Source organism: Rosa chinensis, chromosome 2, assembly GCF_002994745.2.
Source record: "Rosa chinensis cultivar Old Blush chromosome 2, RchiOBHm-V2, whole genome shotgun sequence".
NCBI classification, from domain to species: Eukaryota; Viridiplantae; Streptophyta; class Magnoliopsida; order Rosales; family Rosaceae; genus Rosa; species Rosa chinensis.
In genome coordinates, this window is record NC_037089.1 from 751,366 (window position 1) to 771,774 (window position 20,409).

General features: G+C 37.1%; 4 protein-coding genes across 7 annotated transcripts; 2 read left to right on the forward strand and 2 right to left on the reverse strand.

Moving 5' to 3' along the window:
• Window positions 1-236: 236 nt before the first annotated feature.
• Window positions 237-3,249, reverse strand: LOC112190427. 2 transcript variants are annotated; one of them, XM_024329858.2, is made up of 5 exons: window positions 2,993-3,248; window positions 2,829-2,902; window positions 2,525-2,596; window positions 752-2,378; window positions 237-656 (listed from the first exon to the last, which is right to left on the reverse strand). In XM_024329858.2, the coding sequence occupies exons 4-5, from the start codon at window positions 2,357-2,359 to the stop codon at window positions 633-635; spliced, it is 1,632 nt and encodes a 543-aa protein (XP_024185626.1). In that variant the 5' UTR covers window positions 2,360-2,378; window positions 2,525-2,596; window positions 2,829-2,902; window positions 2,993-3,248; the 3' UTR covers window positions 237-632. The 2 variants fall into 2 exon arrangements, with proteins under 2 accessions (XP_024185626.1, XP_024185627.1); XM_024329859.2 differs by having other exon boundaries at window positions 2,525-2,580; window positions 2,829-3,249.
• Window positions 3,250-4,941: 1,692 nt separating this feature from the next.
• Window positions 4,942-7,851, reverse strand: LOC112188108 (calcineurin subunit B). Its single transcript, XM_024327153.2, has 6 exons — window positions 7,692-7,851; window positions 7,476-7,600; window positions 7,152-7,248; window positions 6,949-7,058; window positions 6,260-6,334; window positions 4,942-5,443 (listed from the first exon to the last, which is right to left on the reverse strand). Exons 1-6 carry the CDS (start codon window positions 7,759-7,761, stop codon window positions 5,393-5,395), a joined length of 528 nt encoding a protein of 175 aa, XP_024182921.1. The 5' UTR covers window positions 7,762-7,851; the 3' UTR covers window positions 4,942-5,392.
• Window positions 7,852-8,016: 165 nt separating this feature from the next.
• LOC112185417 lies at window positions 8,017-10,883 on the forward strand. Of its 2 annotated transcripts, none has more exons than XM_024323669.2 (5): window positions 8,017-8,148; window positions 8,476-8,530; window positions 9,195-9,380; window positions 9,580-9,619; window positions 10,523-10,863. In XM_024323669.2, exons 2-5 carry the CDS (start codon window positions 8,528-8,530, stop codon window positions 10,603-10,605), a joined length of 312 nt encoding a protein of 103 aa, XP_024179437.1. In that variant the 5' UTR covers window positions 8,017-8,148; window positions 8,476-8,527; the 3' UTR covers window positions 10,606-10,863. The 2 variants fall into 2 exon arrangements, with proteins under 2 accessions (XP_024179437.1, XP_024179436.1); XM_024323668.2 differs by having other exon boundaries at window positions 8,053-8,148; window positions 8,473-8,530; window positions 10,523-10,883.
• Window positions 10,884-11,524: 641 nt separating this feature from the next.
• Window positions 11,525-17,593, forward strand: LOC112190215 (uncharacterized protein Cbei_0202). 2 transcript variants are annotated; one of them, XM_040515643.1, is made up of 15 exons: window positions 11,525-11,885; window positions 11,964-12,026; window positions 12,162-12,611; window positions 12,743-12,814; window positions 12,966-13,091; window positions 13,202-13,414; window positions 13,853-13,900; window positions 13,986-14,141; window positions 14,381-14,542; window positions 14,875-14,968; window positions 15,044-15,162; window positions 15,280-15,324; window positions 15,496-15,807; window positions 15,903-16,217; window positions 16,377-17,593. In XM_040515643.1, exons 1-13 carry the CDS (start codon window positions 11,562-11,564, stop codon window positions 15,727-15,729), a joined length of 2,106 nt encoding a protein of 701 aa, XP_040371577.1. In that variant the 5' UTR covers window positions 11,525-11,561; the 3' UTR covers window positions 15,730-15,807; window positions 15,903-16,217; window positions 16,377-17,593. The 2 variants fall into 2 exon arrangements, with proteins under 2 accessions (XP_040371577.1, XP_024185403.1); XM_024329635.2 differs by having other exon boundaries at window positions 15,903-16,428.
• The last annotated feature ends 2,816 nt before the right edge of the window (window positions 17,594-20,409 follow it).

Sequence of the window (20,409 nt, forward strand, 5' to 3'; positions counted from 1 at the left end):
AGCTAGCTATCCATACAGTAGAGCACTTTCTAATGAAAGCAACTGCAACATTTTGTTTGCTGCAGAGGGTAATGAAACAGAAGGGGGTGTTATTATTCAGAAAAATATGAAAATACAGCATACAAATAAATCCTTTTTCTGAATGTTTTCTGTCCTCCACTTTTACTAAATTACTACACCTTTTTCTGTCCCCCATTTTTACTAAATTACTATACCTTTTAGCAATTCATTTCCAGTTTTTTTACTGCAACTAAACACCAGTTGATTAGATTCTCTGGAAAATACTCCTGGAACTTAGGAAAGTTGGAATCTTAAGTACACAGCAGTCAATGGTCATTTCTGTTCAATATGAGACACTATCACTTACAACCTGCATCTCAATGTTGAAGTGATTAAAAATTTACATGAAAGCATTCCTTGTACAATCTAAGAAGACACATTTGCTTGTCACCTAGTCAATATACACTATGCAAACTTTACATTCTGTATCCAAATCAAATCAAATCAAAGAATGAACACACCACTCATTGGAGAAGACAAAGTCAGAGGTACTCTTACAAATTCCTTTTCTGCATATCAAATCTTCAAAACTGATGATGCATGACTTTCACTGGTGTCACATAACTGCTTGATCAGAGCCAAAAGTGTAGCATTGCCTGTTCAACAAAATTGAGAAACCACAATACATCATCAAACATGTCAATCAAATTGCAGCAAAAATACCGTAAAGGAAAAAGTCACAAAATCATACCTCTTGAACAATGTGTAAGGGCTCATCATCCTGTCGAGGAGGTTGCTTAGGCTTCCAAGTATGTATTTCAGAGCAAATTAAGTTAAGTTGCTCACGTATATCCCTAAACAACTTCAAATCCTCTTCTCCTGCATGACTTATTTCATTCCTTACAGTACTTCTGTGTAAGTTCTCGTCATCCTGTGGAGGAGATTGCTTAGGCTTCCAAATATGTATTTCAGACCGAATTAAGTTAAGTTGCTCACGTATATCCCTAAACAACTTCAACTCCTCTTCTCCTGCATGACTTATTTCGTTCCTTACGCTACTTCTCTCTCCCTCAAGCCGCTCTATCCTCCTCCACAACTGTTGAAATCTGGCTTGATTCTCAGTAACCGCAGCAGCCACTCTCTCCCTTGCAGTTGAGTCAACAGTGGTTGTTCGACTCAATATTCTATTCTCGAGCAACTTGCCATGAAACCTTTTCTTAACCCTCTCTGTCTCATCTTGAACATACACTTCACTAATCTCATCACATATCAAATCATCTTTGCCAATAAATTCTTTCTTCTCAACTTCAAAAGCTTTAGAACTCTCAACACCAAATGTCAATTTATCAAACTCTTTCTTCTCACCTTCAAAAGATTTAGGACTGTCCAAAGTTTTAGGACTGCATTCATAGCTCTGTGGAACTTCAAAAACATCATGGACGCCAGTTGAGCATGTAGTACTAACAATTGCCTCCGTTTCCTGTACATTCTCATTATGATCAACTCTTTCAAAGGTAGCAATAATATCTTCACTTTCTGTATCATGGGATGTGCTTGTGATTACTTTCGGAATTGGAGGTAATGAACATGTCCTACCCGGACCCATCAAAATTCCAGATTTTCCTATACCACCGGAATCTTTACAATCTGATATCTCTCTCACTCGGTCGTCTAACTTCTTAATCTGCTCCCAGATCGAATTAAGGTTGCCATTGGAAGCATTTCTCGATTTCTTCTCTGCATCAATGCCCTGGAAAGTAACTTCCTTGTCCACCTTTTTGTCTCCCTTTTTCATACAAGATTCTGGCTTTGGTATCATAGGTTTTTCTTTCGGTAGACTTTCACTCTCTCTTTCTACAGGGCATTTCTTGTTGAGGAAATCCTTGAGCTCAAGTGGAGGCAGGGAGTTGATTCTTCTAATTGCCCCACTAACACCACTCGCTTCCCCATCACCTCTTTGCTGCAACAAGTTTTCCGGATACACATTTTCGGTGGTACCTAATTCTGTACTGACACCCAAGCTCAACAGTTTGTACCTATAAGCCTGAAGCTGAAACTCCAAAGAAGCAATTTCCATTTCCTTCTGATAAATAAGATCCTCGAAAATCGCTAGAGCTTCCTCAGCATGACATATCTTTTCCTCTGCCAATCTCTTGTATTGGTTGGCCTCCATCTTCACAGCAGACTTCTCACCTTGCAAACGCAGTATCATGGATAGAGCTTCATCAGCTGCAGTAGATGAAGCTTCTCTTTCCTGATCAAGGTCAGCATAAAGCATCTGCAGCAGCTGTTGCTGAGACTTGAGCGCTTCGGTTAACGCCGTTATATCAGTCTCAGGCATCCCAACTGACTCCGCCATCTCAAATGTGGGAGCAATTCTAGCAACAAAAATCAATTGCAATTTTATCAGCTATATCCAGAATCAAAAACATTGCTTCACAATTAACATGCTACGTACATTAATTGAGTTAACTATAGCATCGAAATTCAAATCATCAAATTGAAAAACCGGATTATAATGTACCTGATGGGATGTGCAGATCGAAAGGCCTAAACTTCAATTCTCAGAGCAACAAATCGCCGCGAAAGATTCAACCTTGTGAGAAATCCAACCATACAACAACAACAACAAAATAAGGGACGAACAAAAAGACACGAGCCCAGAAACAAACAAACTTTAAGATATGCAAGATTCTAAATAAATGAACAAATCCAACAAAATCGAACTTTTGCTGATCTACAATGAATACAAAAAGAGAAACAGCAACGAAAGCTCTGAGTTCCTTCCTAGGTTCTAGAATTAATACCAGGGGAGACGCATTACATACCAAAAATTAATTACAACAGCTTAACGTTTGCTTTGGCTTCTGTAAAAAGCAGAGCATTGATTTGGAAACATTATCTGAAACAGAAGGAACGCATTAATTGAATGAATAGGAACAACAAAACTGTCTTTTCCGGTTTTTCTATCTCTAACCCAAAATACACGAACCAAAACGAGGTCGTCTTGCCTCCTATTACAGCTCCAGCATGGCCATCAGTGTCTTAATCCATCTCCTTAATCATGTACAGGTGTGGCCCCTACTTGTTCCTTTTCTCCCGCAACCGCTATCTGAGGGGGCCAATTTGATTTTTCAAAAAGTCGTTAGTGGCAGTTTTGTATCGGAATCTGGCCCACTGGAATTGGCAAACGTAGTCGACCTGCTGCCGCTGGCCGACCATCTCTTATATATATCGTCAACTGTATTTGCTTTCCTTTTTTATCTATTTGGATAGAGCTCTGGATATGAGTCAACTATACTATTTTAACCATCATCATGATAAATGAGGATCCAATGGACATGATGGCAATAGTAAACACAACCTGGAATCTGGTTTATATTTTTGGCCTAGGATTAGGGACACAGCCTGGAGTGTGGAATTTAATGATTTTAAAGCTCCAGTCTTTTTTAAGTCGAGGGAAAATTTCTAAAATGTTGTTCAACATGAATGTAAAAATGTAAAAATACATAGCACACATTATCGATGTGTTTCAGTCCAAATCATTAAGGAAAAAGCTATTATTATTATTATGGAAAATGCTTGAGATCACAAAAAATTATACCAAAACTAATTACCAAATGATGTGGCATGTGCTACATCATTGATTACATGGAGTTTTTGCCTTAGTGGATTATTATTTGTTTATCTTTTCTAATAAAATAAAACTAAAGTGATAAATAGAAAATAAATTCAAGATAAATAAATAAACTTTCCCATAAAGAAGCATTCCATTGCTGCTCCGATCAATTGTTGTTGTGATATGTATCCTTATTAATTTCATACATCAATAATTCATTTGCTACTACGACTCATTTATTTTGAACTTTTATCCTAGATGGGTTCCACCTTTTCAATTCTGTAAGATAAGTTTAGAATCTTGCAAGATGGGGTTGCATGACTTCAAAGAATTATATCTATGATGCTGGAATTTATGGTATTCTTCTGAGTTCCAAGGTGATTTTGGGGTCAAATTTCTCTTGATTTAGATATACTCTTTCACAACCAAATTGGAGGAACATTGTTTCCGAATTTGATACTAGAAGGATTTTAAGATTTTAATCTTGTCAGATACCTGTGTTTCAAGCAATAATTAAAGAACTTACAAATAAAGTTTTAGAAGAAACTCATAGAGGCCGGTGAATTTGGGTTTCTGTTTTTTAAAATATTTATAAGAAGATAATTGTATTTCATAATTATTTTTAGGAATCCATGTCATTAAGATTTGTATAAAAAGGCGTTGATGTGGCGGAACATATTTAGTAAAAAAATTTGTGATACGTAGAACTACTGTATTATTATTATTTTCTTTCTTGATTTATTCATTGCATCACATGAAAGAGCTAGGATTGCATCACATGAAAGAGCTAGGATTCCTGGGCCCTGCGTATGATGTTTTAATTTTCTTGGGCAGCCACATTGCACAAGCGTGCTTGACATGCTCATTAATGGACAACAGAGTAAAGAAAAAAGGAAACAATTTAAGCAATGAATAAGGTGGGGCGGGGAGAGCCTGGGAAATGGACTTTCAAGTCTGGAGTGTTGAATATTGATTGCTTTCCTTACGCCATTGATTTGATTTTGGCCCCGCTACATACTTTGACTGTTGCAAAGATGAGGGCGGCGCAATCCGGAGAATTGAAAGTCCAAATAACTTGATTCTTAGGAGAAGGAAATTCAAATGATGCTATAAAATCGAAAATGACAGTTTACCATAACACAGAAGTCAGAACTGAAAGTACTCGAGAACATGTGAAATAATTTCATACACAAGCGGCAGATGATGAAAAAGTAGGAAAAACAGATGAGCGTGGTTAGGTTAGCTGAATGGTGGACATGGATTTGAGCACCAATGTCATGGCATGATGCTTCAGGTAAAAGGATAAAACACTGACATGATCATTAGCCTCAACACTCGACACAAGCAAATTTTTTTAATTAGCCATGGCGCAAAAGATGCACCTGATAACACAATCAATCCAATCTGATTCCTCAGGTTGATGGAACTGTAAAGCACCCCTTAAAACAAATCAACTATTTTTTCAAGGCAACGGCAGAAGCTGTGCACAAATCACATTACTCTACAAGCCGAACTAGAAACCAAATTATTTGCCTTCTGGTACCTACTACAGCCTGTGCATAAATTACATTATTCTACAAGCAGAACTAACACAATCCTACACAATTCTATTGGCCCTAAGCTGTGTGATAGCTTCCAACAAATGCATGGTGCTAGTGTTCAACAAACCAATGGGCAACATGATCATACCAATCCCAAATAAGTGCTCTGACATAACTTACGAGAAAACTGAAAGTGTATACATGACCAACTTGGCTCTGAGATTTGTCCATTTTAATCCACAGGAACCTCAACCTCCATCTTCAAAGCTGAGTTTCCAAGAGTCTGTAAACAATGAGGGATTAGCATTTTCTCATTAGTGAAGGACATAAATGCTTTCAGCATCTTATTGCATAAGTCTAACTTAATGCAGGACATGATTTTATAGACATCCAAACAAGAGCAGACAGTTCAATAAAAGTCCCATCATGCTAATGTAACAAGAGGTATGTTGAAATGAAAGGTCAGTTGAGGGATAATTCAAAGTGTCTGTAAAAAGGTACAAGTAGAAAATTCCAATTAAGTTGCTGTAAAATCTTTGCTACTTCTGAAACTATAACACTTGGGAACTTCAAGAAGAATAAAAAAAGTCAACACAACTGCAAATTGAAAAGGAAATAATAAAAACTAAAAAACATGCCAACTTCTTGAGATATTTAACCTTACATCAAGGGTTCGTCACATATGAATAATCTCTATCTCTCTGTCTCTGTCTATAATCTAGGACTGGTGCAAGGGTAAGCTATTACTTCTAGTATTATTAAAAGTGATTACTTCTAGTATTATTAAAAGTGTCTAGTGGATGCCATATGCTTGAAATCCATATATGACAAAGAAAATGAGGAATCAAAGTTCTCTGTCCCTTATTTCGATCCATGGTCCCATGCACATGGTAAAACATTTCTTCCAAAAACTCCCTTCATCAAGAACATCTATTTTCATTGTTTTCTAAGCATGACTAGGAGGAGAACATCAATATACTAATCAGAATAGTCAAGATTAATCAACTAATCAAGCAATCACTAAGATGAAACAAGCTAAGAAAAGAGATGCCACTGTCATATCTATAATCATGTGCATCAACTGAATAAGGTATGGTACCTTCACAAAGTCAGATATGGTTAGAGAAGAATCCTTTGTATAGCCTGATTCCTCGAGGACATGGGTCAATACTTGCTGTACAAAAATGCACACAAATACAAACAAAATCAAACACACGAATAAAAGTTCCACCAAAGTATAAAATTAGTCTACTTTGTATGAAATACAATAGACCATCATATTTTCAATCACCAAGATATATAGAAAACTAGGTCTTAAAGAAGATACTTCCAAGAAGCCAATCAATCTACAAAGAGCACACACTACTTTTAGATTAGTCATCTTTTCCCCTGTTTGGCGTAAGAACCAAACATCAAATCATTCATAAAACCAAACCTGACTCCCTAGATAAAAGCAAGATTATTATAGATATATAGCTTCAAAACAAAAGCTAATAAGGTGATTGAACATATTCCAGCTAGCTTGTAATGCATACTTTGCAGAAGAGCAGCTTGTTTAAGCCAATTACTAATCCCATCTGAAGCTTCCTTTCCAATCTAAATGGAAGCATTACAGAGCTTTTACACCAAGGTATATGATCGGATAATGTACACTAGTGAAATTTAGCAACCATGTAATCTAAGTATGCATGAAGTACAAAAACTTACAACTGAAATATTTGTCTGCTTTACTACCCTAAAATTGAAATAAGCAAGCAATGCATGCGAGAATTTTGGATAATAACCAACCTCCCTCTGTTGCTCAGATATGAACTGCCCCGTCAAATCCCGTAAAACATCCAGCATGTCATTGAACGTGACTTTCCCATTGTGGTCGGAATCATATACCTTGAAGATAACTACAAACAGAAGGGCAAACCAAACAGCAATTCAAAAAGATGGAATCAACCAATCTTATAATTGTAAAAGTGACTTATTGATGTTGAAATTACACTCAATCTTTTGCTGCAAGCTTGCACGAGAACTGAATGCTGACAAGAATGCAACAAATTCCTTGAAGTTCAATCCATCCAAAACCTTCAGCAATCTCTGCAAGATGTGAATGACATTGCACATTATCCATATTCTCCATTTTTCACACAGAAAATTTACATGAACATTAACTCAATACACGAAGAAATATATTACAAGGCAATAGCAATATGGGTAGATCCAACACACATGTATGCTATCAGATTCAACAAAAGCCTCAATCTTTAAAACTTGACTGCTCGCAGATCACAAAAGCTTTAACCTTTATTTGGGGATATGCTTACCTGAGAGAGAGGATTGACTGCGAATTCAGGTACGGACAAGAACTCGTCGGCGGAGATGAAACCTCCGCCGCTGCGATCGAGCTGACAGAACCTCTCGTACAGAGAAACTATCTCCTGCTGCGAAACTACATGGGACAGAGACAGAGATCAAAGTCAAATGGGAATCCTAAGGTTGGTGATTCAGTGATGAAATTAAGGGAAGAGCAAGATTGTTACATGTGTGATTGCAGTGTTGCTGAACTTCTTCGATGTCGTACTGAGTGAGCATGGAGGATGTGTTGCCCATGGTGCCCAGGAAGACGGTTGGACCTATCTATGAGAGCATCTCCGCTCCAAAACCAACATTAAACCCACTTTCGTAGCTTCACAACCAAAAACCTCGGTGGTTTAATGACGTTATTAAAATGTTTTTTTTTTTTTTTTTTTTTGAAAAAGTCTAAAAGATGGAAAACAAAAAACAAAAACTATGACCTTGCTCTCTCGACACGCTAGGTGGGCCCTGCTAGTTATTTTAATAAAAACGGGAGGGTAAAATTCATATGTTGTTTGGAATAGCAAGCAAAATCAAAAAAGAAAAACCGGTACACCTAAATAAGAAGCCAAAGACCCTAAGAACTCGATCCGTTTAGCCGGAGAAGACCGAGGCCAGCAATACAAGTCGCCGCGTTCCCAGGTTGAAAAATCTCAACTTAACTTTTAACGTTAATCTTGCGTGCCTCCTCATATGTATGGAGCAAACAATTCAGAGAATAGTATCTCTGAAAATCGGTCTTTTTATAGAGAATTTCCGTGTTCATATTGAATACAGAATACCCAGTTTATATTTATTACAAACAATCTAATGTTTTTGAAGTAGCGCTTGTATAGCCAACTATAGCGTTTACCCATGTTTGGTTTAGTGAGAATTCAGTGGGATACGATTGCAAGTTCAGTTTTATGAATCAAATTGTGATCTCATTGTTAAATTGCTTGATTGTGATCTTTGGTTCTGATTTAGCAGGAATTTTGCGGCAGCAGTGGATTCGTGCTCATATTGAGTTCACAGTTGAACAATGGTGTGTATATGATCCTCTTTCTTGCTTTAAACCATTATGTTAAGTGTCAATATGTATGACTAGACTGAAATCCTGAAGTTAGTCAAGTTGCTAGGGGCCTTTTTGTTCCTTACCAAATAATTGTATATATAAGATTGTGCTTAGAGGAAACAACATTTGTTTGATATTCTGTTGGCTATGAAAACTACATAAAACAAGACAGTGATTCCAATATGCATCCCATGTGTCTCCTGGTATGGGAGGAAGCAAATGTTGCTACTTATAGAACAGGATATGATGTGTCCTCCCTTAAGTAGGTCCATGTGTAAATCGTTGTTACACAAATGAGCCTCTCAAAACTTTTTGTACATAATGGAACTGTTTCTTTCAGAAAAGAGCGATTAGAGAAGGTTATGATCTGATGTTTTAGAACACAATTCAGAATTAGATACAACAATGTAAGAGTTTGTGAAGCTTGTGGATATGGTCTGATGCTAAGTTGCATTTTGGTGTCATGTTTTTATGCATGGAGATTTATTTTACCGACTTTTTAGTATCTCTTTGAATTATACTCTGAAAATGAATGGCCTGTACTAAAGGTTACGGTAAGTCTTGTTTCTGGACTGTAAAATGTTGTTCATTTTCGTGAGAAACTATATCCTGATTAGTAACTTCCTTTTCCCAGGCCATGTATATCCGTGTTAAGCGTAGTAAGACAACTTACTTTATCCAGTGTGAACCAACCGAGACAATTTTAGATATTAAGCAGAAATTGCAAAATCTTATTGATCAACCGGTAAATGATCAGCGCTTGATCCTAGTCAGTACTGGGGAAGTACTGGAAGATTCAAAGACGTTGGCAGATCAAAAGGTACCAAACAAACATTACATATCTTTTTAGTTGACTATCATAGTTCTTCTCTTGCTCTCTCCCCTTCTCTCACTTTGATTTTATAGATTCTTCACTGCAACTATATTCCTGTGTGTAACCTGATTCTCGTTAATGATCGACTGAGCACTGGATATGTATATCTACTATAATCGTGTCTCTCTCTCTCTTTTTTTTCCAGGTGGAAAATGATGGCGTTGTAGCACTGACTTTGAGAAAAGGTTGAGTCTCTTATGCTTTTGTTGTTTGGCCCTCGACTTTTATGCATCGTATTCATATAATAGCTGGCATTTCAGTTTAGTTGCTTGTGCTGGTATATGCATGGTTCTAATTTTCAGTCATGCCATCATGTTGACTTGAATTGTATTCCGTGTGTAAGCAAAGAGTCGATGGTTGGATTATGATTCTATGTATAGAAGAGAAATATGGGTTGTCTGTTGTTTATTTGCTTTGTTATGTCTGACCTTAAGTTCACTCCAGGCTTGTATTTGGAGATGTTTATCTGGTTCTTTGGAGTTGTTAGTTTGATATGAATGAAAACTGATACCAGCGTGTCAGAGCCACCTTCGTGGATTATGCACTTAGGTGCTTCTTTGCACTTTATCTAGTCAATCTTTCCATTGGGCAGCAGTGTTTGGGTTTTGACATGCATTTTCTTTGCCCTTTTCTAAAATATTCTTATAAACATTGACTTCTCCTAATCAATAGATATAGTTATTGGAGTTCTAGAATGGCAATTGATATTATAGTAGAATATAAAAATAAATGTCAATTGAAAATGTGCTTCTTTGTTTGAGCAAGAAGAGACCACAATGAATGGCTTCTATATTTTTAGTATTCTGATATATCTATTAATTATGACTAAACCAAAGCTCCAAGTACGAGTATCTTTGTAATGATGGTATAGACTACTTGCAACTGGTTTGTAGTAATAGTGTTCTATCCTTGAAAGTTAAACAAAGGCCTAGGATTTATGTATTTGTTAACCCCTTTAGGTCCCTAGACTCGGAATTCATTATATGCTTTGAAAGTTAACTGACGGGTGCATTGTGTTGATGATATTTTCCTTTTATCTTATGTTTGTTTTGGGACAACATTTTAAAATTTATCTTGGTTGTTTTCAGATGACGATGAGTTTGAAGAAGTGAACATTGTACGACCAGATGACTTCTACCAATCTCGTGATGCAGATGCAAGCAGTTGGTGAAGTTAGAATTTGCTCTCGGAAAGTTTATAACTCACTGCAAGCTTCAGCATATTGAGTGTAGATCTTAGCTATCCACACCCATGGCGCTAATGTATTGTTTCGTGCGTGGTAATTGTGGGAGGAATATGTTAAATAATAAACATTCAAGTTTTGTAGATGAAATATTTGGGGAGCTTCAAATTGACTGTATGATTACGATTTATGAGTGTACAATGTTTTACATGAAATAAGCCAAACATTTACAATGATTATGAATGATGCTATTGGCCTATTGTCAATATCAAATTTGAAGGGTAGTTGTTTGAGATGTGATGAAGAAAAAATTCTATGAAACATAAATATACTGATACATCAAGAACACTAATTTTGATATAGGAGTATTTCACGCATAAATAGAATGGTTTGACTTGATCTTAAATTATCTACTTCTCTATTGAGCTAGTTTATTTAATGTATTGATATATTATTGTACGATAGACGAACCCTCGATGAAGATATGGCCTCTTGCGACGTTGTATCATATGATTTATTTTTACGTATACTAGCATTCTTCATACATGCTCTGCATGTGTAATAGTTTTTTCTTTTTAAGAAAATAAATGAAACAAAACAGTTATTGCAGAGAGAAAATAGTTAAAGAAAAAAGTGGGGGTTGTGGGATCATTTCATTTTTAATTTTCTTAATAAAAATTTATTTTATAATTATCATATTTACCCTTATAATTTAATTTATTCTTAAAGTTTTTTAATATTTCAGGATTAAATATATAAAATTTTTGGTTTTAACTAACAAAACATCTTCTCTTAATAATAGTCTAGATAGATATCCCAAAACGACGTCGTGGGAGTTCCATTTCAGCACACACTAAACGACGTCGCATTCGCTTTCCTTATCTCAAATTCAGTAGTAGTAGTTAGAAGCGCGAGACTGGTGTCTCCTCCACAGCTCTGAAGAAATGTCAGTCCTTCCCTCCAAGTTTGGCTCTCTCCACCTCCATCTCCTCCGCCCTCCAAACCCAAACCCTAACCCTAGCCCTCATCCTCGCCGCCACACACTCAAGATCTCCAGCGGCAAGAGGTCCGGCAGGCAGAGATACCCGTCGGAGAGGAAGGTGCTCAAGTTGAAGCACAAGGATATCGTCGGGAACGTCAAGAACAAATACGAGGGCATTTGGAGGCTCTCCAAGCTCGGAGTTCCGGTCGACCGTGACCCCGGAAAGGACTTCCTCGGCGTCTCCCAGAGCTTGCTTGAAGAAATTGCCAAAGTGCTCGAGTTTCCGGTAATTCAATCTTTAAGAGTTTACTGAATCTGAGTTACAGTTGTTTCGGCCGCGATAGTAATCTATGGTTTTTCACAGGTTGCTTCAATGCTGCCCTCGGAGGCCTTCACCGTGGTTCGGAAATCTTTTGATGCAAGGAAGGTGTGTGTTAATAGTTATTTACATTTTGGCTAGGGGTGAATTCATCAATTATTGTTTTGAATGATAAAGAAGAGTTGGACTCATTTTGGTTAATCAGGAAGTAATGTGCTAATTTGTTGCTAATTTTGAATGTAGAGGTTGAAAGAACCAAAATTCGTTTACATAGTGGAAATGGATGTTGATAAGCTATTGAGTTTAGAGCCTCGTGCTTGGGACTTCATTTCGGAGTTGGAGCCCAAAGTTGGGCTGGTAGAACACATGCCTCAAGCAAAGATATCTGGAGATTTGACGAGTATTATACACGGGTTAAAAGAAGTGCATCAAAGTTCAGTTTCCGGAGAAAGTGGAAATACAATGCTGAATGGGTCTCAAGGATCGTACAAATTTCCAACGGCTAGAAAACCCAAGATTGCGGTAGTGGGCAGTGGACCATCTGGGCTGTTTGCTGCCCTTGTTCTTGCGGAATTTGGTGCAGATGTCACCGTAATAGAAAGAGGTCAGCCTGTGGAACAGAGGGGGCGTGACATTGGTGCTCTGGCTGTCCGTCGGATCTTGCAGACAGAAAGCAATTTCTGCTTTGGAGAGGTTATACTCTTATAACTTGATTCACCTTGTGCTCTTAGCCGTTTTCCTGATTCGATGAAACATGTGCTATACATACCTTCTTACATATATCTTTACCATTGAGTCATTTATCAAGGACTTATTCATGGCAGGGTGGTGCAGGTACCTGGAGTGATGGAAAGCTGGTGACCAGGATTGGAAGAAACAGTGGGAGTGTTTTGGCGGTTAGAACCGTTGTCTATACTTTTAGATATTTAAACCATGCATATGTCCTGTCAAGTGTATCATTTGGTCTCCTTTCTTTCAAGTGAATAGTATAGATTATCCTTTATCCACTGTTATGTGGGTTGATTGAGAATTCTTTACTTCTCTCAGGTTATGGAAACTTTAGTTCAATTTGGAGCTCCAGAAGGAATTTTGGTTAACGGAAAGCCTCATTTGGGAACAGATAAATTGGTTCCACTACTTCGCAATTTTCGGCAGCATCTACTAAAGCTGGGTGTGAGTAACATTACATTTCCTTGCAAAAATAATATCTGCATTTTATATATATATGTTTCTTACTTCTTACATATCCTAGATTGTGTGTAATTGTTTATTTACATGCTTAGGTGACCATCAAGTTTGGGACAAGGGTTGATGATCTCCTTGTAGATAATGAACAAGTTGTAGGTGTCAGAGTTTCTGATTCAGTCGACAGGTTACAGTCTAGTAGCAAGAAATGGGAGTACGATGCTGTTGTTCTGGCTGTTGGACATTCTGCACGGGATCTTTATCAAACACTTCTATCTCATAACATTGAGTTGATCCCAAAAGATTTTGCTGTGAGTTATTTTACTTCCTTTTATTTGGAGTGTCCAGAGAAACATGTATCTATGTAGTTATGTTTGTGTTCATGAATCTTCCTACCACTACCGTACCTTTCAGAAACTTATGATACTATAGTTGTGTTCAAAGTTCACAGCAGCGAAGTATCTACAAGCAGTGAGTCAGTGGCATAATTAGTATCATTATATAGTGTAGTTGGTAAGTGAGTGTAAGGAAGAGAAGATGTTTTGTATGGCGTGTTTGCCAGATGAAATAGTTAATACATATGATGAACTGAACATGGAGCTGCTATCTTTCCTTATCTGTTTCCGAAGTTTGTACACCATCCTTTTGGTGGCTAAAATGACAAGTATCAATGTAAAATCCCATTGCTTCTTGTGCTTGAGCTTCGGAAATACTTTGTTTACTTGACAAAAGCTTATGTTGCTGAACAGGTTGGCTTGCGGATTGAGCATCCTCAAGAAGTTGTAAACAGCTTACAGGTTGGTTACCTTGTCAGCTTCATTTGAAACTCTGAGTGAGGCTTTGTACATCCTTTCATACTACTAGAAGTTTTCTACTATGCAGTATTCTGGATTGGCAACTGAGGTTTGCAGAGGACGCGGTAAAGTACCAGTGGCAGATTACAAGGTTGCAAAGTATGTAAGTGGAGAGAACAGGGCTGAACCTTTGCATGCAACAAGTCGAAGCTGCTATTCCTTCTGTATGTGTCCTGGTGGTCAGGTACTTCTTTCTTTTTTTGAGTTTCTTGATGATCCTAATTGCTGTTTTGGCTTCTCAATGCTCCAAATGATCCAAAGTTTCATATATTTACAACCAACCAGTAATGGGCTTTGGAAATGGCTAGTTGGATGATTGATCATGAATTATGCATAATGCAAAGATGCAATGGTTCATCATTAGATGATGGATTCACCTGTAATATATTTAGATGGATGAAGTCACTGAGATGGTATTTGCAGGTTGTTCTTACAAGTACAAATCCATCTGAAATCTGTGTCAATGGCATGTCATTTTCTCGACGTGACTCAAGGTGGGCAAATGCTGCACTCGTTGTGACCGTCTCAACAAAAGATTTTGGTGCATTGAATCTCCATGGACCTCTAGCAGGGGTTGAGTTTCAGGTATCTTTTCTGTTAGATTCATTTTCTCCTTATTGATTATACATTTGCCCCTCCAGCTTTTGTTATAAGGGATTGCAACTTGAAGATTAGCTTAAGGACCTTTTTTGTCATATTTTTGGCGACATGAAACTAATTTTATTATTATTTATTTTTTTCCATATTCTATTTTTCCTTTTGCTAATGTGATAATAGTTAGATCAAGTCTGGTTGCACATTCGATAATTATTTGGTTTGATTGGTATCTCCTCCATGCACATTGATAATTTCAACCAAAATAATAGCATTGGCAGACCTAAAACTTCAAAACATGCTCTAATGTTCTAATCATTTAGAGAGAATTTGAGCAAAGAGCGGCAAGAATGGGAGGTGGAAATTTTGTGGTGCCTGTGCAGACAGTTACAGATTTTATGGACAATAAATTATCAGGTAGATTATTATGTCATATCTCATCGTTTTGCCATCATATATGCTCATAAAGCTAAGGTTGGCTTGTCTTTCCAGTAACATCTGTGCCACAGTCAAGTTATCGATTAGGAGTGAAGGCAGCAAATCTTCACAAGTTATTTCCTGATTATGTAACAGAGACTTTGCAGCAGTCAATCTCAGCATTTGACAAAGAGGTTTTGAATTCTCTTTACTTGTTATTATTGACCCTCACTGTCCGTTTATACCTAATGTACTGTTCCGCGTATTTGTTACTAATAGATTTTTGTTTTCTTGAAATTTGGAACCTTCAGTTACCGGGCTTTATCTGCGAAGAGGCCCTTCTTCACGGAGTGGAGGTATTTCCAGCTACTAAATTTGCTTTTTCCGTTTTTTTTATATTACGAGGATGTTACATAACTAATGGTTTATACCTCATTGCTGAATATAAATTATGTATCTATATAAGCACCAAGAACAACATATTATTGATGTCAGTATCTTACACGGTTTCCATAAATTCATTCCAGACTAGGACCAGTTCTCCCATCCAGATTCCCCGCAATGTTAAAACTTATGAGAGCACATCATTGAAAGGTCTCTACCCTATTGGTGAAGGAGCAGGTTATGCTGGAGGGATTGTAAGTGCAGCTGTGGATGGTATGCATGCTGGTTTTGCAGTGGCAAAAAATTTTGGATTGTGTAATGATGGCATAGAGTCAATTTTGGGCAAGGCTCGGAGTGCTGGATTTTTGGAGTACTAGATGCATATTCAGGGTTTCAAGTTTGTTTGTCATTCAAAACAAGCTCAATCATCTACGTTGAAGATCTTGGGACCTGAGGTACATCCATGCATGATTTATAAAAATCTACAGAAGAATAAGAGTTAGTATAGTGTATGATGTTTACATAACCTCCTGCTGTTATGCTTGTGCAGATTGATGAGATTTCTCATTCCATCAAGGATTCAAAATTTGCAACACGGTAATCAGGTTGATGCATAATAATGATGGAATAATAAGTTTCTGTCCACCAGAGAGTTTATCAGACGGTGTACTATCCTCTAAGTTGGATATAATGCTGAGATTTAAGAGTCGTCGCAAATGAGCAGCTTGAAGGAGGGTGATCGCACCATGACATGAGCCTTCTGTTTGATAATATAGTGATGTCTCTCCTACCTTAACGAAACCAAAGATGCCCCAACTGACAGACGCCCTCCTGGTTCCAAGCACATTGACTTGGGAAAGATCCTGTAAGGTTCGAGGACCCTATGTAGATTTAACTAGACTTTAGAAAGCGAACTATTTGCAATTTATCATGTTATACATCGTTTTGACTTTAGAAATTTAGAATTAGCAATATTTTTCTCTTTTTCTAATGCACGTCAAACACGTACATTCCATGTATTCAGACTTGAGTACCATTGTGTTCCCATAATGGTATTCCTCTTTGTAATTGCGGTCTCTGCCAAGGTGTCCAATGCGAACTAGAAACCAAACACAAGTAAAATCGGTGAGTATATTCATATATATTATGAATTTATGAATATTAGAACGACAACGTGGTCAATGTGGATTATTTTTGTTCAGAATAATCAACATTGCTCATGTTATTTAGTGGAACCAATAAAGTAGACGTAGTTGCCCACATGGGATGGAAGCACATAGTGACAAGTTAGAACAAGCAGCAGATTTTCCTTGTTCTTTCTTCCTTGAAGAGCTCTGAAATACAAGATTTATATGTTGGAATAAGAGTAGGGACATGCTCTGGGCATGGCATATGCATGGGTTCGATTCGCCATGATTGCATTCCATTCTTCTTTCGTATTATATTCTGGCACATGAGGCCTCATCATTTGGTCTTTTTTTCTCAGTTTTAATTTATGAAGAAGATTTGGCTGAATCTGCATTTCAATATTGCATTATCCATTTTTCACATATTGTAATCACTGCATAATTATTTATACATTTTTTTTCTCAATTGGTTTCCCTTTATATAGATTTTAAATTATAACATGGAATGACATGCCTATTCAACTAATTTTAAGCTTAATCTCTATTGATTTCATGATAATAATATGTATCATATGAGCGTTGTTTCTGGTGTATTGTTTGTATTTGGACGTGAAATGTATTAATTAATTCAGAAAGAACAAGCAAGAGGAAACTGGGTAGGCCCTTAAAGATGGGGATAACTCGCAAAGCGATTCAATTTAGGCTTTAACTTCTAACTGAAGCAGATAGTTGCAGAACATATGATCTGTCCAAACTCCAGACTATCGAAAGGGACTTTGCCTATAGACAATACAATTCTTTAGATACACTGTATCTGCGTTACATGTTGTCGTCGGGCCAAAAATAGTATAGACGTACGTTACATGTTGAATTACATTCAACTTTTTGGGAATTGATACAATTTTTGTATCAAACATTACAACTTTTTGAGAATTGATGAGGACTTGATCAGTTCTTGTATCAAATCAGTTTTTGTAGTTTTTGTAGCCTTAGTGCCTCATTGCAATTAATCAGTCTGAATGTGAGTTTCAGACTTTTTATGTGGGATTTGTAATTATTTGTAATTAACTCAGATTCTGAAATATCAAAGTGTTCAGTGAATGTGTTTTTTTTATATTTTTTAATAGTTAGCAAAATTTGGTTTTATGTGAGTTAGGCAAAAGCCCAACCCGACCCTATTCATAAAGGCTGGCCCGACCCGGTCCTTTTAGCCCTTGCGGAATGCGCCTTAAGGGCGGGTCAGGGTTTGCATTTTGAGGCCTCGGCCTGGCCCTAATCTCTGTTGACTTGGTCAAAGCCCAGCCCACCACAGCCCTACCCTAAGTCCTAAATTTTAGGGTAGGGCTGGCCCTAGCCCGGCCCATGATGAGGCCTAAAGTTGAGACAAAGCCCGGCCCATGATGGCCCATGCAGCATCATGCAGCATCATGGCCCTAGCCCGGCCCATGATGCTGCATGTGCCAATAATATATTATAATATCACTCAATATAGAGGGACAAGTAGCAAATGATGGGAAATCGGGCCATTTGGGCTTTTGGTCTCATGGTATGTGAAGCCCAAGACCGAACCGATACAATGTATTCGGGTTAGGCTTTGCATCGAACTGAGAATTTTCATATCAAAACCGAACCGAATCGGACTTTTTTGCTCGGTTCAGGTCGGGCTTTCGGTCTTTCTAGTCTAGACGCCCAGGCCTAAACTTAGTTAAATAAAGTGGTGATTAGAGTAGTTCATTTTATAAGTTCTTATAAGTTCATCTCTCATGCACTGCTTCTAGGGCTGCACACGGATTGGGTTGGATCGGTTTTGACTCCAAACCGTCTCTATGCCAAAGTGAGTGGTTTAGGCATTTTGGAAAACCATTCATAAAAAAAAATAAGCTCAGTCCGACCCAATCCAATCCAATTGGTTTGGTCGGTTAGGCGGTTTTCACCTATATAATATTAACATGCTGCTTATGAAAAAATTCATAGTAAAAATTCAATCTCAAGAATTGAAATTATGTTAAATTATCTAAATTTAAAATTCAATAATTAAAATCCAAAACTTAGATTCAAAGTGATTCACTTATTTAACGACTTAGCCATCAATACTAGCTTAATATGATAGTATTAAAGGTCAAAGAATGAGAATGAGAGATTGAGAGATCAGAGATGTGTTATGAAATGATCAAAAAAATTGTAGCGATTATATACTAAGGTTTTAGGCCTTTGAGCCTTGAATTCAATATGATAGTATATCATTTGAGAATAAAGTTATAACTGGAGATTTAGAACTTACTTAGAACAAACCGGACAAATAAATATATATTTACTATGTGTATATAACTATATATATATATATATATAAACTTTTTCTCTTATGTTTCAAACATACCGGTCGATTTGGGTTCTGGGGTTTAAGTACAAGAGAAACCAAACCAACCCAGTTCATAAATGGTTTGGTTCGATATTGAACCAATTTTCAATTTTTAAAGTTAAAAAATCTTAACCAAACCATATTTATCGGTCGGTTTTGGCCGGTTTGTACCATGTTTTGCACACCCGTAACTGCTTCATATATTCGAAGATTCTGTCGGACCAAAATACTAAACTTTTGCTGTGAACTTTCGATCGATCAATCTTGCTGTAAATCAATGTAAATGGGGTTTCCAGCTTTCGGCTAAAAGCAGCAGGGATATGATAATATTGCCAGTGCATAATGTCTGGTTAATTAGTGTCTAGCTAGGGAGGAACTTTAACATCAAATTACGGATTAAACAAATGATGAGAGGAATGTGTAGCTAGCATGAAAGCATAGAAAAAGTTAGAACTTCGATCGAATTAGAAAAAGTATTGACATTATGGACAACAAGCAGAAGCTGCTTTTGACAGAAGGAGAAGCGCGTACCTTTTGACTTTCCGCACTTTTTATCATGTAGAATTTTGAAGTGGTGGTGGAGGGAAAATAAAAGGTAAGGACTGAGCTACTTGATTAGTTCATGCAATCATGATTACTCACCGTGCATTCACCAGTACATGTTTCTTTATCTTGGCTTGAATCAAAATTATTCATCTCTTTTCTTAGACTATTGATATTTCATAGAATTGTCCTACGTAATAATTCGTCTTGTGGCTTTTGGTAGGTTACAGGAAACCAAACATTTCTTCCCAGAAACTTAAGTTTTGACAACAAGAAACGTACAAAACAGAATAAAACTGCTTGCTTCTTGTGAGAGAATTGAACAGAACATAGTTATGCTTGTAGGGATATGATTCTTGGTTGGTCTCACAGCGATAGCGACTCCTACACACGGCCTTGCCAAGTCTTTGGAGGTCAATTAGCAGTCAATTAAACCCTAAAATCGAGGATGCATGAACTGTAATTAGCTTAGCTCTGAGCCTCTGACCCTTAATTTGAGGTTTTATACATTGAGCTACTGATTCAATTAGTGAGCTCAGTAATCGCCGGCCGAAATGATAAATTCGATCGCTAGCAAACTGCTAGCTATAGCAGAAGTTGAGTGTCACTGAATTTCATTGCAGAATGACTGATGTATTGCATGCATCTGCTATGTCGAAGATGATGGATGGCTTAGTGCATTAATATATAGCAATATTTCCTTTAGTTTTTTGGTACTGTTGTCAATGACTGTTTGATATGCATGTATATGTATTTCAATTAATTGCTTGCTGGTATTTTTTTTGCCATCTCCAATCTTATTTTAGTAGTCACCAACCACGATCTGACAATCTCCCCAGAAATTGTTGCAAACAATTATCTAGAAATTCTGTTTGGTGGACTACCTCTTTTGATAGGCCATTGATTCGACTAATTGGATATTTCAAGAAAACCAAAATTTGTTGGTTAACTTAATGAATAATTAATCCCCTTCATCATTTCCCTTGACCATTGATATGTTCTACATTTTACCATTTTATAAACTTACA